This window comes from Sphaeramia orbicularis, chromosome 1 (genome assembly GCF_902148855.1).
Source record: "Sphaeramia orbicularis chromosome 1, fSphaOr1.1, whole genome shotgun sequence".
Taxonomy (NCBI): Eukaryota; Metazoa; Chordata; class Actinopteri; order Kurtiformes; family Apogonidae; genus Sphaeramia; species Sphaeramia orbicularis.
In genome coordinates, this window is record NC_043957.1 from 24,952,898 (window position 1) to 24,972,256 (window position 19,359).

Below are 19,359 nucleotides of genomic sequence, written 5' to 3' on the forward strand. Positions count from 1 at the left end.
TTCACAGCACTCAATACACAACTGACACAGAACTGAGAAGTCACATGGCACATCTAACATGTAGCTCCTCCCACATTTTCCAGCCTCACTGACTGCACAGAGCAAAGAACACCATAAAACAGCATATAGACTATTTAGAACAATAATTCCTTTTCTGTACTATATATTATCACTAATTTGTCATTTCTTCCATCAATTGCCACGGTACAGTGGTAGCAAAATGCACAAAAGAATACACATAAGTATATGCCATATATCACCACAGTACTGTGACAACAAGAGGTGAATGAGTTCATGTAACAGTATCCATGATTAGTTCTAGTACAAATGCTAACATTTGATTGGCTCTGTGGCAATAAAAAAAAACGATATTTCATGCCACAGTACAGTGGCAGTAGACATTGCCATTAAATGAACTGTAAACTGTAAATACATCGACATGCACAGTTTATATTCTGCTATAGTTTATTCTTTCTACCGCTTATTTATTCTTATTCTAGTTTTACTTCTCTTTTTTTAATGCCTGACATTTAACATGATGAGAGAAAAACAGTATCTCCAGTCTCTGTATGTTCTGTGCATCTAATGAATTGATATTAAAGAATCTTTGAATTATCACCATTTTTCCCCCTCTACAGTCCAGATCCTGCAGCTTTAACCCATAAAGACCCAAACAGCCACCGGTGACCAAAACCATCTACTTATCTAATATGTTTAATACCTGTTGATCCACAAATCCTATCAATACATGTAAATAATTGGTGTAAAATGCAGTTTGTCATCTTTATATGGTCATCAGATATGACCCATTTGGACGTTCAGAGGCTCCGTAGTGAGCGTGGAAACACCATCATCTACAACATTGATTCACCAGTAAAACCCATGGAGTTGGATCAATGACAGTGGATGGAGATGCTTGGTTTATGTTCAGTTATAATAATATATCTTACTGAAAGAGTCACTTTTCCTTCAGTTTTCTCTATTTCTGATATACTAACCTTCAACTTCAATCTGAGCTTTTGTGAACATCTACATGATCAGTGAATTAAATATAGGAAAATACATGATGTTCACTTAAAAAAATGTAAACTACAGAGGATGATATTATAATGAATGTAGACAGATCACTTTTGAATGGTTAAATCTGGAGACTGGGTCTTTATGGGTTAATCCAAGTTGTTAAAGTATTAGACTCAGACAAAAATGCTCCTGTTGAACACATACACAGAGCTGATTTCATAACCTAATCTGTCAGTGAACAGAAGCTCTGTTGTCAACTCATCCCATCCATACGGTGGCCCCGCTGAGCCAAACGACCCGACTCACCCGGTTCCTGCGATGTCTGTAGGCCACCAGCATGCTGACGAAGATGAGGAGCATGAAGACACCCTGGACGGCCAACACGCCGGCCCTCAGGAGCCAGTCCTCTTGTACCCAACAGGGGGTCCCGTCCTGGCAGCTCTTACAGCCGGGCCAGCACGGCAGACAGATGGGCATGTTCGGGTAACACACAGCATCGCCATCACTGCCGTTCACTGGGCCGCCATCTGCAACACAAACAGACACATGCATCAACACCTACGCAAACTCAAGAGAAGACTCACACAGCAACACTTTCACAGCACTGTCACTGACAGAACATTGAAATGTTTAGTCTATACGCTTTTCTCCCAAATGTATAATTATTTGAGTCGATATGGGAACACAATAGCATTTATTATCACACTATGATCTATATCATTATACATATTACTACAGTATATTCTTCTTTTGTCTTCAGGGATTGTTTTATTATTGTTTTTGCACTTTTACTTAATTTTTCTCATGCGTATTTTGATGTTACAGAGACTTTTCAGCATTATAATTGTTTTTTTTATGTCCTACATCCAGATCTGCAAAATGTTTTGATGCTTGATTAATGTTTGTCATGTTCTGTACATAATAAGACATTAAAACCACAAACTAGCAAGTTTTTTCTTCACCTTGGATAAAAAAAATCTGCCTGTGAGGTTGAAAGACTGCATTTATCAGTATTGACTGACATCAACATTTGTAATATACTGTAATAACTTAAATACAGCCATTAAAAAGGAATGAAAAAAGCAACATAAGATATTAATTATGTCCAGACCCCTACTGACAGTGTAGGAGATGACAACATCAACAACAACAACAACAACAACAACAACAATAATAATAATAATAATAATAATAATAATAATAATAATAATAATAATAATAATAATAATAATAATAATAATGTATATTTTACATTCATGCAACTCAGTGATTTAATAAATACATAAAACATAAAAAGACGCTAAAGTTTCACAATTCCAGTGGTTTTATGTGAATAATTTTCACTTGCATTTTCACTTGTAACAGCAATATTTCCTGTTATTTAGGTGCATTCTTGACATGGTGCAATTGCAGGTAATAACACTGTATGAAGACAACACAAATAAACTGAACAGGAATAGTTTGTATACTGGTTGTAAATAATTAAGTATGATATGGTTATTTTGAACTATTTATGAAGTCAATATATAAAACACTGTTTTCTAATGCCATACCATCATAGGAGATTATGTTGGCCATGAAGAAATGTTAACATCAGAATTGATCAAGACCAGTGGAACCAGGATCTTTGTATCTTCTCTGTAGTTACAGTGTTTGCAGTTTAGACTCTTGGTATTTCAGGTATTTTGGTGACGAAGCGTTAATCACTATGAGGAGGGGACACATTTTGTCTCCACTAGGGATAAAAATAACGCAGCAGAAAGAGACCAGAGGGAGGGAATCCCCTCTATCCCTGCAGTAACTGATCAGTAGCTCCAGCTGCCAGAAAGGATGAAAAACAAGGCTCATAATTGAAAGTTTCACAATTTTGTGGATGAGAAATAATGAAAGTTTTTATAAATGCAGCAACCTGAAATACACAGGGAAGAGAAGACTGTTTGCCCTTGAGTCAAAGCTTGCAATTCTTAACTTGACTGGTTCCATTATTTTTCTGAACTGAGTAAAAAAAATAAATAAAAAATCAATTTCCATTAAAACTTAAGCAAAATTCCTCCACAGAGTAAAGGTTTTCTGGTGAATTGAACTGAGCTGAGAGGAGCTGAATGATAACATTAGACAGACTTTAAGACTTTTCTAAAGAATACTCTAAAATCTTGTTTCCCATGTGCAACCTGTGCTAGTGTTGGACTTACCCAGGTCCTCAGAGGGAATGTCAGGGTTATAGTATCCCTCTTTGCAGTGGCAGCAGTACTGGCCTAGTTGGAAGCCCCGGCCTCGAATTGCCAAGCACTGCAACACAAAACAACAGGAGTACTCTGGTTTAATTGTTGTTAAAAGCTGCTTAAAGGATAATTCTGTTTGTTTGTGACTTATGGCTCCTTTGTCGTGAACTATACAGAGTCATTTCATCTGTTGGCGACATAAAAATACTGACCGCAGTAGCAAAAATAAGAAGAAGAATAAATGCATGAATGAATGAATGCATATGCTTCTATTTGACCTTGAAGTTTAGTTTTTTTTCTAAGGGACAATGCATATTAATAAACACAATGTGTGCCGATACACAAGATTATAGCCAAGGCAAATTTCCATTTTCCATTTCATGTACTGCATGTAACAAACCATACTAAGGGTTATATATCATATAAAATAAAAAATATATATATTAATGAATGAATACATAAATTATGGCCAAAATGTTGTTTGTTTTGTGTTTTTTGAAGTGACCTTTGGCCCCCTCAGTTTGTCTACTGCCTCCAAGTGAAATTTGACAGATTCAGACTTGATTTCTTGTCTCTAGGGGGAAAAAGACTAATTACCAGGACTGAGAAAAATTACAATAAAATTAAACCTGCTCTTATTTAACATTCTTAAGTGCAGATGTGGCTCAGGAGGTAGCATGGGTCATCCAATAACCAGAGGATTGATGTTTCGAATCCTGCTCTTTCATGTACTGCTGTGTCCTTAGGCAAGACACTTCACCCACCTTACCTCTAGTGTCACTCACACTGTGGTGGTCGGAGGGGCTGTTTGGTCCATCAGTCTGCCCCAGGGCAGCTGTGGATACAGATGTAGCTGACCACCAAAAGTGTGTGAAGGAATAATGCAATCAATGTAAGCCTTTTGAGTTCAGAATAAAAAAAAGGACTATCTATCTATCTATCTATCTATCTATCTATCTATCTATCTATCTATCTATCTATCTATCTATCTATCTATCTATCTATCTATCTATCTATCTATCTATCTATACACACACACACACACACACACACAATACATTACTGTTATTACTATTATAATTATCATTACTTAAAAATCCATTTGCTGTAATGCCTTCGTTGTCATAGCCACAGGTTAACTCCTTGCATCAGTGTGATTTATTCCTTTATAATAGTCTCTTAAACTTATAAAATGTGTTGCGAATTCTTCCAAAAAATGTGGGGGGAAAAAACATTTGAAGCAGCAAACAAAGCAAAGTCAATGCCAAACCTGCTGGTTATGTCTTGGTCTAGACTAGACTCTGGTTTTAGTTTGGCCTGGTCTTGATGCTTTCTGGTCTCACTTTAGCTGATCTTGACTTCTTAGCTGTTCCGCCATGTTTCCTACAATACGTTTCCAATGTAAAGTGCTTTGAGTGTCTTGAAAAGTGCTTTAGAAATCCAATCCATTATTATAAAATGAGGAAAACTATCTTGTTAATCAGCTGGGATGTTATACAAACCATTGTTACTGCTTAAATCTAGCTCAGTATTAGCAAGAATGTCTTATTAAGACAATGTTAGCTATATTGTCTTAAAATTACATTACTTTTTAATGAACAACATATTTTGTAAGGTTACTTTTCTTTTCTGAGAAAAAAAAAAAAACAAGATTAATTTTCCAGACACAAGGCTCTTTGCTTTCTTCAAATCCTTTTCTGCAGTGTAAGCACAACCTGAGGCAGAAGAGTCAACTTTAAATGAAATACAAACATATAAAGCTTCACTGCTTTTATGCCGGCACCATGAAGCTAAAAGTAACTGAATTAATAAAGGTCAAAAATGGGCTCACATTACCCTTTTTCACCTTATTTCTCTGTGGTGTTCATTTCAGTCAGAACAGAGACACATACACAAACAGACACACACACACTCGGACGATGTGTGTGTTAATCTAAGTTAAAAGCTAAATGGATACATAATGCCTCTACTGAGAGCATTATCCTTTTCTAGAGAAATCCTGTTCCCATGTGGACACACAACACACACACACTGCCTCCTGTATGTACATACAAACTCACAAACCCCTTATCAGATGCTCAAAGACCTAATGGCATGGGCGAAACATTAATGTGATATGGATTATACATGTTGGATGTCTTACAGTAACTCTCTTCACGTCCATGTCACAGTTCAACAGAGAGTTGTAGTATATCAGTGAATTCACAGGCCATCTCACAGGCCACATCAACCCGCTTTATGTGTACATGAAAGCCTGTTGTTTAATATCGTAGTCCAAAGAATTAAGGCAGAATACATAAAATATATTACCAACAATTATTCAATAACACAGTAAAACCACAGAACACACTCAGAGTAAAACATGACTAAAAACAACACACCAACCCCTCTACTATCAGTGTACCAATTGCTATCATGGATGTCAGGAAGTGATAAACTTACAGTAGAAATAGTGTCAATAAACATCCAGTTCCCAGCACAAAAAAGACTTCATCAAAAATTTCTCAAGCTAAACAAGTACATGATACAAGGTGCAGTACACAGAAGAATGTCAAAGATGTTAGCGTATTGTGTTGTAATATGTATGGACTGAATTTATTCACAGCCTGACATGTCACTGTCAATATATATGACCACTAGAGGGAGTAGAGAGTCACTCTGTGGGTGTCGCATGGGGAGGAAAACTATCACCACCAAAACATCCGAAAGTGCCGAAATGGCATGAGAACCACAAAGAAACAACTTTTAGAGACTGTGAAACTGACAAAGGGATAAAAGCTGTATCACTGTTGTTGTTTTCTCCACTGGACACAGCTGTTAATGTAAAGAATGGAGTTTGATGGTGAAATGTCAGCCTTTGTTCAACATGGGTGAGTTTGATTCTGAGGTTTATGAAGGTATAAAGTTATTATGGGATGTTCTTATCTTTGCTCGGTTGCCATTTGTTGATCCATTTTGTTGATTTGTTGATTCGGACTAAACTGTGACAGTTCTGACCTTGTGTGTTGGATTCCAAACAGATCTTTAGTTCAGCTGTTGACAACACAAACCATGCAGAAAACAGGTGATTTGTGGTTTTACTGTGGCTGTTTTCTGTCTGAAAGCAGAGCTAAGCTAACAGAGCTATAATGTAAACTATCAGCTGATGCAGCATGTCAACATTATAAGACACTGATATTTTGACCAACTGTTAAAATAAGCGTCTGAGAGTTTTAGTTTTTGAACAAAACTTGAAGATAGCATAATCCAGATGTGTGTAACCAATGAGCTTTATACTTTATTCAGTGACTGATACAGTCTATGGATACATAGGGTTGTTTCGCTGGTGGTTTTGGTCCTGGTGTTCTGGATCATGACTTTTTTTCCAAGTACACCTGACAAATTGGATATTTATGGATTCCCCTTATACAAAATAAAGTTTTATGATGAGTTTCACATGTTCACACTTCATGTACAATTTGTCAGCCCTTTATCCATGCTGTCCAGTTCAGCAGAAAGTAAATAAAGTCATGATTTACAGTTTATCAAAAAATAGTTGATTTACAGCACTGCACTGCTGTGAGTGGACCAGCATCTTAAACTGTATATCAGACACTTCACAGTCTGCTGCGGGTAAAACACTGGCAATGGAAGATTGCACCAATCACTGTATTTGAGTTAAATTAATGAATTAAGCCCCTTCTGAACCTTCACTGGCATCATATTAAAGAAAGAAGTCATTGCAAATCAACATGCAGACGCCACCTGGACCTAGAAATCAGTTTTACAGCATCACAACATGAGACTTAACAAGTGGATTATGTCATCCCATAGTCTTTTCCTGGTAAATTTTGTATCTCTGCCTCATATCATCTATCTCAACCTCCTTCTGTCCATTGAAAGTCAAAAAAGGTGCAGAGCAAAACATGGATATTCAACATCTGCAGAAATATTGATATGAAATATATTTCTCACTCTCAAACATTACTATTATATTGCAGGGGTTTCAAACTCATTTTAGTTCAGGGGCCACATTCAGCCCAATGATTTCAAATGGGTGACACCGGTACAATAATAACACATATAAATAATCCTTTAAAAAATGACAACTCCAAACTTTGTCTTTGTTTTAAAGTGAAAAAGAAAGTTAAGCAAGCGGTACCAGGCACAGCAAACCCCGCCCCTCCCACATATTGTAGCTTATTTTAGCATTGATCCGCTGTTGTCATCATGTCTATGTGTGTGGTGATGTCAGCATATCAATTGCTTAAATATATATGGCAAGTTTGAAGTAAATTGAAACAAAATCGATGTTTTATAGACATTTGAAATATTGCCCATTTTAAGTAAACGGGAGAAGAAAAAAGATTTTAAAAATTCATAAAAATATTTGAACTTTGACATACTTATCCCAAAATGTAACCATATGCATTTTTTGTCACTGGCAATCTATAAACCCAATTTTGTATGAATTTAACAAATAGATTTGTTGCTACAGACATGTGCATTTTTGCTCATTATAAGTAAATGGGGGGGGGGTTTAAAAATTCATAAAAAATTAAAACTATGACCTACGCTTCCCAAAATGTAATGACATCTATTCTGGGTCACTGGCAATCTATAAACCCAATTTGGTATGAATTCAACCAATAGTTTTGCTGCTAGAGTGTTAACAAACAAAGAAACAAACAAACAAATTGAACCAAAAAATAATACCCCTTGCCTCCCCTTTCGGGGGGAGGGGTAATTGTATTATGAAAATGTTTACATGTACAAACTATCCTTTAAAAGACATGTGAATAACATGAACAACTTGAAATTTAGTAAGAAAAAGAATCACAATTTTAATAACAATATGTTTCAACATTGACATGTATGCAATGCAATTTACAGATCACAGTGGATCTACAAATACACAAAATATTTAGTTATAGTTAGAACATTGTTCAAATTTCACTGAAGACATGTCAGCCTGGACGTGTTACTCCCTTTTTTTTTGTTAAAGGCTAGTTTATAAATGGAAACATTTGAATGTAATGTCCCTTTTTTTTACACTAAAACAAAGAGAAAAATGTATTGTCATTATTTATAAGGTATTATGTCATTATTTTACTGGTCTGACCCACTTGAGATCATATTGGTCTGTATGTGGAAACTGAACTAAAATGATTTTAACATCCCTGACTGTTAATACAGGGTGGGGAAGCAAAATTTACAATGAACATTTAGTTGTTTTTTCTCAGCAGGCACTACGTCAATTGTTTTGAAACCAAACATATATTGATGTCATAATCATATCTAACACTATTATCCATACCTTTTCAGAAACTTTTGCCCATATGAGTAATCAGGAAAGCAAACATCCAAGAGTGTGTGATTTGCTGAATGCACTCGTCACACCAAAGGAGATTTCAAAAATAGTTGGAGTGTCCATAAAGACTGTTTATAATGTAAAGAAGAGAATGACTATGAGCAAAACTATTACGACAAAGTCTGGAAGATACTATTAAAGAAGAATGGGAGAAGTTGTCACCCGAATATTTGAGGAACACTTGCGCAAGTTTCAGGAAGTGTGTGAAGGCAGTTATTGAGAAAGAAGGAGGACACATAGAATAAAAACATTTTCTATTATGTCAATTTTCTTGTGTCAAATAAATTCTCATGACTTTCAATAAACTAATTGGTCATACACTGTCTTTCAATCCCTGCCTCAAAATATTGTAAATTTTGCTTCCCCACCCTGTATATTCAGTGTAATTTCAAGATTTCACAATTTCGTCCCACAGGCCATACGTTTGACACACCTATGATATTGTATGTATCCATGATTTATAGAAACATACAACTGCAATATTTTTTCCTGTCGAATGGGCCATATAGTTTAGGGACCATCTACATGGAGAACTTGCTTCTCAGGTTGTTCTTCAAGAAAGGCAAATCATGTTATGAAATGACAGGCAGCAGAGTCAAACAGTGCAGAAGAAAGTGGGTGACCCAGTACACACTCTGCTCAGCCGAATCCTCTAAGCCAGGTAGGACAGGATGGGACAAAGGGTGGATTTTGGGATTTTTAGTACTGTTCTTCTCTTGTGTTTCAGGCCTCTCTGAGTGTGCTGCATAAAAGGGAAGTATGTCAGCGCTCTGGATTATCGCCATAATCCATCAGATCATCCTGCAGCCCGCCACCCAGCACAGCCATCTTTAAATAGACAGCTGAGATGAGAGGTAGGGGATTGGGTTTGAGTATGGTACAGGCCGGCCGGCAGGGAAAAGAGAGACTGACTGACAAAGATGAGGTGGAGGAGGGGACGGCGGAGCAGACAGATGATGGCAAGTGTCAATGAAAGCAAAGTAGAAAAGACAAAAAGCAAACTAATGAGCACAGACAGAGGGGCTTAAAACATTTTAGAGGTCGCAGATAGTTTTGAGTGTATTTATGTGATGTAACTAAGTCAGTAATATGAGTTAGTTTAAACAGCTTTTCCACAGTTTAGACAGTATTTACAGCTAGAGGGAGTAGTTTAAATCCTGCTGTATCTACATTAATGATGCCTTCAATCAGGGGTGTCAAACTCATTTTAGTTCAGGTTCCACATATGATCTCCAGTGGGCTGGACCAGCAAAATAAAAACAGAATAACCCATAAATTATTATTATTAATACCAAATTTGTCTCTTTGTTGTAGTTCTTAAAATGTAAAATTAATGTATAAAATCACTTACATTTCCTCCTACGACCCTGGAAAGTAAAAGATTTTTTTTTTTTTTTATACATTAAATAATTGCCTTGATTAGACACAGCATGATGTGACAGTTTTTACAGATACAATTTTTTTATGGAATGTCCTTTGCAGTGGATAATAAGAAGTAAAGCTGTGACACTCTTATGCACTACAGAGGGAAAATGCATCACTGATTCTCAAAAGGATCTACAGACTATCCTTTCACAAAAAAAAAAACAAAAAAAAAAACCCTGAAATTTCTTAAGAAAAATAAGTGTAATTTTAACTACTTCATGCCCAAAGTTATTATTTATATGTTTGCATTACAGATCACAATAGAACGTTGAGCTGGGTTTAGACCATCGTGAGACAGGTTAACTTTACCTTATACTGATGATGTGTTGTTGCAATAGTAATCCTCACACTGTTGAGGAGCCACAATGAGGTGGTTGTACATTGTGTGACTTTTTTTTTTTAAAGACAAGGACAATGCACAATATACATTAACCTTAAAAAGGAGAGATGTAGTGTAGAATAGAATAGAATAGAATAGAATACAATGCCTTTACTTTCTATTAGATTATTGTCACTAGTGCTAATTTCCACTTAATGTTATCATTAAAAATAGCAGATTTTGAATAAAAACAAAAACACTGTTTTGGTTGGCGTGTTGCCTTCGATTCTCTGGAGTGTTCTGTTTAAATGTATGGTTTCTCTGCCTTTTGTTCATCTTTGTATTTTGTTCCTACTTATATTTGAAATAAAATTTATCCTATCCTATCCTATCGTATCCTATCGTATCCTATCGTATCATATCATATCATATCATATCATATCATATCATATCATATCATATCATATCATATCATCATATCTACATTTAGTGACAGGCAGAATATTGGTAAAAAATTTTGGAGTTTGGAACTGAAATGAGTTTGACATTCTTCAGCATAATTTTTGCATTTTATAAATTCCTCCTGAAGGCCAGATTGGAACTTTTGGCAGACTGGTTTTGGACCATTTGATACTCCTGCCTAAAAACATGGGTTAAATGGTTCCTGTAGACTGGTGGCAATACAGAAGAAATCATCTATAGAGAGAAGCCAACTAAAAAGCCTGTTCAGCTGTCATTGTACTTGGATTTCACCTGTTCATAGCTCTATATGTAAATAAATGCATACATAATTTGTGTTTGCAAAGACCTGATGTGTTGTTTTTAACTAGCTGAAGGCAGCAAAATTTACTGGAAATTAAAAGACACAGAAAAAAATCAAGTCTATTTCTTAGTGGTTTCAAAGCAAACCCAATGTACTAAGGTGTTGACACGCTCATTTATCAATTTGATTTTACATAACAATAGTATATTTTCGAAGCTTTGGAAACATTGTCCACTGTGGATGCTCCAAACTGGTATCTACCATATTTCTTTTTTTTAAACTTCCTCGGCCACTCAACAACTACGCTGACATTCCCTGATGGCAGTGGCCAATGTTTATGTTGATGCATGAAAGTCCTGCTGTCTGAGGAGTAGTAAAAGTGCCTTGCCTTCATCCTCAGTGGCCTCTGATGTGAACAAACTGTGACTGAAATGTATATGATATATAAATATATATAATATGTGCCTTTTAAATAATGACTCTAGTCATCTAGTTGAAGTGATATTTCACAGTGAACTGCAGATGTGAGCCTAATGAAATCCTTGGAGTGGAGCTAGGTGATAAAACGATGATTAATATGGTGTTATATATTACTAAAAGATTTTTATATTATATTATGATCCTTTTCCTTGGAGATCAGCAGCTATTATTCAGTGTTTTTGTCTTTACAGTTTATTTTGTTTATATTATGACATAAAACACCCTGGAAATGTTTCAATGCTTTGTTTTATTATTTAATTTTAGCCTCATATATTCTGGCGGAAAAGAATTTGAATAGTTGTGAATGTTCGGCCTCTAGACTTCTGAAATGTTCAGACGTGTTTGTCATGTTCTGACCACAAAGAATAGTTGAAAATCACAAATAACCACCTTTTCCTGCTGTCTCATTTTTCTGTAGCCACACTGTACCTCAGTGTTTTTCAACCTTGGGGTTGGGACCCCACGTGGGGTCGCCTGGAATTCAAATGGGGTCGCCTGAAATTTCTAGTAATTGATTTAAAAAAAAACCTAACCTATAAAAAACATATGGTGAGTTGAGAGAGACAATCCCAATCCATAAAAGACATGACAAACTGTGAAGCTGAAACTGAAGCACTGTGGTACTGTTTATCTTTCAAATGTTTATTGTGGTCAGTTTCAGATGCTGCAGCTCTTTCATAATTCATAGTTTGAGTTATTGTTTGTTCAGTATTATTTGTCAGCCTTGTAAATCCAAGCTGGACTGACTGTACATATCCTGACCAAGGAAAATCAAATTCTCACTTTGTGCAGTAATCTACACCTGGCTTTTCTGCCTCCATCCATAATTATATACATTATATAGACTAAATGTCATCTAAAATTAACGTTTATTTGCAACATAGTATAGCAAACTATTACATGATCACAAACAAATTAATTTTAGCAAAAAAAAGTATATGTTTTGGATGTCTGGGGTCGCCAGAAATTTGTGATGTTAAAATGGGGTCACAAGCAAAGGTTGGAAACCAGTGCCGTACCTTGTTCATACACAGTCTACACTCCTGTAGATCATTGAACCACATTTAGCTTTGATTACAGCACACCTTCACCATGGTATTGATTAAATAAGCTTATGAAATGTCACATATTTAGTATTTTCAGCATTTTATGGACACATAGCATTACTGAACCCAGACCTGACCAAGTGAATCAACCCCAGATCATAACACTGCCCCTACAGGCTTGTACTGTAGGCACTAGGCATGATGGGTAATTATTTCATTCACCTCTATTCACACCTTGATGGACCATCACTCTAGAACAGGGTCAGTGTGGACTCACCAGACCACATGACCTTTATCCATTGAAACACAGTCCAGTCTTTATGTTGTTGAAGAAATGAGAAGCTCCTCACTGCATCAGTTTGGGTTAATGAACCTGTTCCAGCTGAAACCTATTAATCACCGCAGTAATTATCCAATGGAAAGCTCTAACCTATTTTTCTATTTAATCCATTTTTTTTGGCTGGGCTGTGCATGTTGTCATACTCTGATGACCCACAAGTGCACAAGTTTATACCTCCAATAATACAAAGGCAGCCTTTCAGTGCGGAGATTGATGATCTTACTCTGATAACAGTTTGGCCTCTTAGAACATGGTCAGACTGATCTGATCTGAATTTGTTAACAGTGTGTCTTTGGTGTTTTCACAGCTGTACTGCGACGTCCTTTTGGATCACCCAGGTCAATGTTCTTTGAACACATCTAGGACCTTCTTAAGGGTGTTTTTCCTGTGTTTTCCACTCCAAACACATCTACCCAATAACATGGTTAGTTGATAAATAATTGCATTGCATCTCCTCATTCATGTTTAAAACCAGCTATATATGAATGTGTAAATATAATTAATGTGTTGGTCTGTTGGTCACCAGATGTTCCTATTTTCAGTGTCTGAGCAGTGATGGCTTTGAGTTTCAACATTAAACCTGTAAAATCTGTACACACATTCCTGATTGACAAAGACTTTAAAAGATCTTACAGAACTGAATGGACAAACTGAGATTTTTGACAGTGAAACATGTACAACAAATGTAGAAATGGCACAGTGAAACTCAAAATCACATTTTTGACTCAAGGTGGCTTAAATTTCTCTTGCTCTTGTTTAATGTTATTTACCTCCATGCTGGTTCGGTTGCACTGGTGTGTATCAGCGAACCAGTTGTTTCCCGTTGCACACTGATCCACATCGATATCCTGAATGTTGACATCCACACGGATCACACCTCTGAACAAGGAAACACACAGGAACATGTGTCAGTGTGTAAAAACAGGTGTGTCTGCAAATATCATTAGACTCACCAGAATAATAACTTTTATTTTCCTGCAGCCCCTCTTTTCCATCTGCACGAATCATTGTGGACTTTAACCCTTTAGCCCCTAACATGTCTGTGGTGAATGTTCTGAACATATGATTTATTTCAAATATTCATAAAAATTTAACTGCTTGCACGATAGGAAACATTTCAAAACGTGCTGATAGAATAGATCTTGTCCTTTCCATAGACATCTGAGCATGCTCAGTGCACCCCCACCACCTGTGTAATGGGGGCAAAACACAGATCAGTGAGTGAGACTGACTCGCTATAAAAATAGACTGTTTTCCTTTTCCTTTTGATGTTTGGTTTTTACTGTTGTTTGCAGTGTTGTCATGATTTTCTTTGTGTGTGTGTGTGTGTGTGTGTGTATGTGTGTGTGTGTGTGTGTGTGTGTGTGTGTGTGTGTGGGGGGGGGTTACCAAGTTTTGACTGTGTAACTGCTCTTTGGAGTTCAAACAGGTGCCAAAAAGAACCAGGAGTGATTTAGAAAAAAAGAGACCTAAAACAAAAACTACTGGGCCAAAAGTTATTCAGTGTGTTCCAGTTCACAGTTCATGTTCAACATGTTAAATCTCTTATTGACGTATATTCTGAATGCCTTATTTAATAAAAAACCTGTAAAACTTCAATTCCTCTCTTTCTTTTTTTCTGTTATTCCACCTGTTTTGACCCTAAAACACACAGTAAAGCAAAACCACTGAAGAAAAGGAACACAAGCACATACTCACAGTAGCTTTTATGACACTGAAACAGAAGCAAATTCACAGCAGCACGTTTACCCAGAATAATTTCTCAGGGGTTAAAGGGTTAAGTGTATTAATTTTTAAATTTCAGATTAATTTATCTGACATTTTCAAACACATTTCAAACTTTTTTTCCAGATAGCTACAGAAAATGTCATAAAGGCCGACATGGAGCCACAAATGAGGGTGAAACAGACATAAAAAGGCCTTGTATCCTTTTCAGAGATTCTCTCTTAACTTCAGATTCTCAACCAAGAGACAATATTCTGGTTTTGAACATGTTTTAAAGGCAGAAGGTGAGAAGCCAAACTTGATTTTTTTTCAGCAAAATGTGTTTTAAGTGTGAGCCACAAGCAAAGTTACAACAAATCATAACAAGTGTTCAGAGAACGCAAACCTCCGCCAAGCACCCCGAACGGTGTGCATGTGTGGATCGACTATTTCTTTTTAAATTGAACAGTTTCAAGGTTGTTCCATACATCAGAAACAGTTGAAGCTTGGTACCAGTCATGTGTATGTCAAATTATATTAAATTCCAATCAACATTTGTTGAGTTATAATGAAACATTTGTCGTAAATGGGATTTTCAATGTTAAATTGAAATGTCCAGAGTTCGCATTCCACAGTGGATGTGGACAATTTTGTGCCAGATACAAGATATTGTTATAAGCTACAGGTGTATCAAATTGGAGGCTAATCGGAGTCGTTTTGAATTTTTAATGAATTTTCGAAAATTGCTCAATGATGAGAGATAGGAAAATTTGAGATTTTGTGATCTTGCTGTGACCTTGAACTTTGGCCTACTTGGCCCAAAATTTAATGGGTTTGTCCCAGGGCCTAGGCCTATCTGTGGGTAAAATTTGGTAAAGATGGTTGGAATAGTTTTCCCATAAAATTGCTAACAAACAAACAAACAAACAAACAAACAAACACGCAAACAAACACAAAGCAAAGTGATCACAATACCCCCTGGCAGAGGTAAAAACATGATGAAGTCTATTAGGACAAACATACAACACATTAGGACAAACATATAACACAAACATATAACTCCAATGTATCAAACAGTAAAAATGAAAAGCTGTGATGAAAATTGATGTGTGACACATCACACATTTCCAGCTATAGATCATAAACATATCACTATTATCTTGTCACATTCTGCTTTATAGCACTAAAATGCACTGCACTGTTTCTACATTGGCAGTGTCCAACAAGTGTTCGAGCAGAATTGAGATTTTATGACTTTATTTGTTATTTCTGTGCATTTATAACCTCTTCAGCATGTTGGCAACCTCAATGTGTATTCATGTATGAATTATGTAAAGCATGTTTCTTTTACCTGTAACTGATGACAAGTGGTGGAAGAAATACTTAGATCTGACACTGGGAAAATATTTCACTGCAAGTAAAACTTCTGTATTTAAAACCTTATTATGAGGCAAATTAACTTTAAGTATGATAACTAATGTAATGCAGAGTAAAGTGGTCTTTGTCAGCATTTGATTATTATTTACTTATATGAGGGGTTTGGTTAATTTTGCTGCTGTTTTATGTGTATGTTACATTTTACTGCTGTACATGTTTAAGGATGAGCTCATTTGGATATCTTTATATAACAGTTACAGTTACAGCAATGATTATACTCTGTAAGGTCATCATTTGAATGCAGTACTGCTGTCCCGCAAAAAACAGGTGTTTCTAAAAAGTCAACTTTAATGAGCCAAGAAAAACAGTTTCAGCTTTGTGCTGATGCTTTTTCCAGTGAATCCAAGAGAGATTTTAAAGTTATTTGGTGTTAGAAGGAGAAGAATTTGGCACTCAGCCAATGAAGGAAAGACATCATCCTTCAGTTCAAAAGAAATATATAAAAACACAATTGGAGATATGTGGTCATGTGGTTTTCAGTGGACAGAAAAGGGATAAAAAAAAAAAAAGTATGAAAGGACCTGAAACTGTCAGACAAATGTAGTGAAGTAAAAAGTATAATATTTGTCCCTGTGATGTAGTGAAATATAAATATAAAAATGTAGAGAACAGAAATATCCATGCTAAGTACATGTACCTCAAATTCATACTTTGGTTAATGTGACTAAATGTGCTAAGTGACACCACAGCTGCAGACCTGTGAAACAGACCAGTTCATCCTTTATACTTTCTTTACAGGAGGCCACTGATGACAGTACAACTGAATGTAATGAAAACATCAATATTAGCCTGGTTGTGTTAGTGATATTTTGTGCATGCATGCGTGTGTGTGTGTGTGTGTGTGTGTGTGTGTGTGTGTGTGTGTGTGTGTGTGTGTGTCTAACCTGAACTCAGGTGTCAGGTCAGGTTTGAGGCCATAGTAGGACGTGGATAGGGTGAGCATCCACCTTGGAACAAAGCGTCCATCCTGACAATCCAGGAAGGGGGCGTTGGCCCACCGCACCCCGCTGCGATTGGTCACGTAGCTGTCGCCCTGCCTCCACTTTGGGGTGTCCAATGTGCTGAGGTCATTGAGGAGCACCCGCTTGGACAGGGCCGCCATTGGCTGGTTGGATTCTGGGAATTTAAACCGTCTGAACCATCTGTCGTCAGGTGAGGGGGCGGGTGGGTGAAGACTCTCCCAAGCTTTGGACATGTCTTGGAGCACAATGGTCTGGACCTTGGTGGCCGGGTTACGGATGGCACGAAGTACCAGTTGTGGCGCCTGGGCAGTCGGGTCGGCATCAAAAGTGAGCATCGCCTGCTGGATGAGCACGTCTGCATCCAGGAGGGCCCGGACCAGAGCGTGGTACCACTCCATGTCCTCCTGCACAGTGCTCTCTCGCAGATCACTGGCCTGGAAGATCATGTTGAGGAAGTTGGCGGTGTGGGCGAGTGCGTCCAGCGCTGGTCTCAAAGGGATGTCAAAACTGTAGGGCAGGGGCCCGGTCTGGCCCGGGGGGCTGTACGCCCGTGTGCAGCTGGCCGTTTTCAGAGCAGAGGAGTCCCCACTGTACAGGAAGGTCTGGGCTGGTGACCAGTCCTCCACCTTCTCTGTGGGAGCTTCTGAGGGGGTTGGTGGAGGCTTTGTGGGTCTGGACACGGTGGAGGTGGTGCTGATGTCCGAAGCTTCTGAAGTGTTTGTTCCAGAGTCAGTGCTGTTGTCCATCTCCTGTGTAAATACTGATGGGGGGGTTGGAGTCAGCTGCGCTCTGAGGACTGAACACAGCGCCAACAGAAGAAGCCAAACAGGACCCATTGTGGATTTCATCTGAAGTAGAAGAAGAGGAGAAGGGGGAGGAGGGGGATCACACACCTACACCTTTGTGGCTCTTTGACCCCTTTAAACTGTTTTTAAGAATAAGAAAGGTCACATGCTGGCACAGGTTTGGACTTCCTGAGGGGATTTCTTGGTCTTCATGTCAGCGTGGTGCTGCAGCAGCAGGTGTGCGGGTCTGGGGTCCGTCACTCCGCGCGCACAGCTCCATCTGTGTGCCGCACCGAAACACGCACACGCTCTTCTCGCTCACGCATGAAGCTACCAGTAAATCTGCGGGTCCTGGTTGGTGGTGGGGAGCAAAAGATGTGCGCATGAAGTAATTCCCGCATCTCCGCAGTGCGTCCGTGATGTTTCCGCTCCGTCTCCGTGTGCTGCTGCTGTTTACAGTCGCAGGAGGCGTGGAAGGGCAGGGGGAAGGAAAAGCCTCAAAGTTGGGGGATCCCCATGTCAGGTGGGCAGAGGGAAGAGGGGAGCAGAGTGTGGTTGTAGAAGAGGAAAGATGTGAGAAAACTGCAGATTTCCTCCTCTTCTTTTCTGTTTTTCCTCTTCTTCTCCTTCTTTTCCCCGCTCTGCTATCTGTTGCTCCAAAGAGCTTCCAGCTCATCTGACGGTGACGGCTTGTGATGCTCGTGCACCCCCCCCGCCCCCCCCCCCCCCCCACCTTCATCCGCCTCCCTCCCATCGGTCCCTCCTCCTCTTCATTCACTCTGCATCCCCTCCTCCTTATCGACAGAAATGCTCACAGTTGAAAGGTGATGAGAGTGGGACATCTGTTGTGTTTGTGAGTGTTTGTGCGCGCGCGTGTGTGTGTGTGTGTGTGTGTGTGTGTGTGTGTGTGTGCATGTGTGCACAAGCGTGCACAGGCAGCGGATGATGCAGTCAGGTGGGGATGAGGGTTAAGCTGTGCTGCATTTGAGCATCTATGAAGAAGCTGCTGATGGATGGAGGGATGGATGGATTAACCCCTCATATATGGAATGGATGGAGATGAGGATGCTCCTTTGCAGAGAGAGAGAGAGCGCGCGCGCACACACACACACACACACACACACACACACACACACACACACACACACACACATAGAATACATGAAATGTGAATAGGAAAAATACTGGATTTCTCTCAGTTCAGTTGGGGGATTCCCCTCATACATGTGTTCCTGTGCTTGCGCACACGTGCACGCGCAGCCTCCGTTTGAGTATGTTCGTGTGTATGCGGACTGAACTCAGGGAGAGATAGCAACAGCATGAGAGAAAGAGAGAGAGAGAAGGTGGAAATGAAGCTTGCTTACTAAGAGGAGTGATGCAGGCAAGAATCCTTGTTTTGGTGGCCATGGCAACCGGTGTCTGAGAACCACCCCCTCATGCTCAGGTCCACATAAAGGCACCACTCCCACCTCCCACCCTGGGACTTCACTGCAGAGCAGCAAAGGT

General features: G+C 38.5%; 1 protein-coding gene across 2 annotated transcripts in view; it reads right to left on the reverse strand.

The window, feature by feature from the left end:
• Positions 1-18,509, reverse strand: part of gpr179 (G protein-coupled receptor 179) — a 40,723-nt gene extending 22,214 nt beyond the window's left edge. For both annotated transcript variants that reach the window (XM_030132435.1, XM_030132427.1), the window contains exons 1-4: positions 16,991-18,509; positions 13,736-13,844; positions 3,213-3,309; positions 1,327-1,547 (exon numbers count right to left, since the gene is read on the reverse strand). In XM_030132435.1, the coding sequence (XP_029988295.1) occupies positions 1,327-1,547; positions 3,213-3,309; positions 13,736-13,844; positions 16,991-17,916 (1,353 nt within the window). In that variant the 5' untranslated portion in view covers positions 17,917-18,509. The remainder of the gene's footprint in view (positions 1-1,326; positions 1,548-3,212; positions 3,310-13,735; positions 13,845-16,990) is intronic.
• Positions 18,510-19,359: the final 850 nt, after the last annotated feature.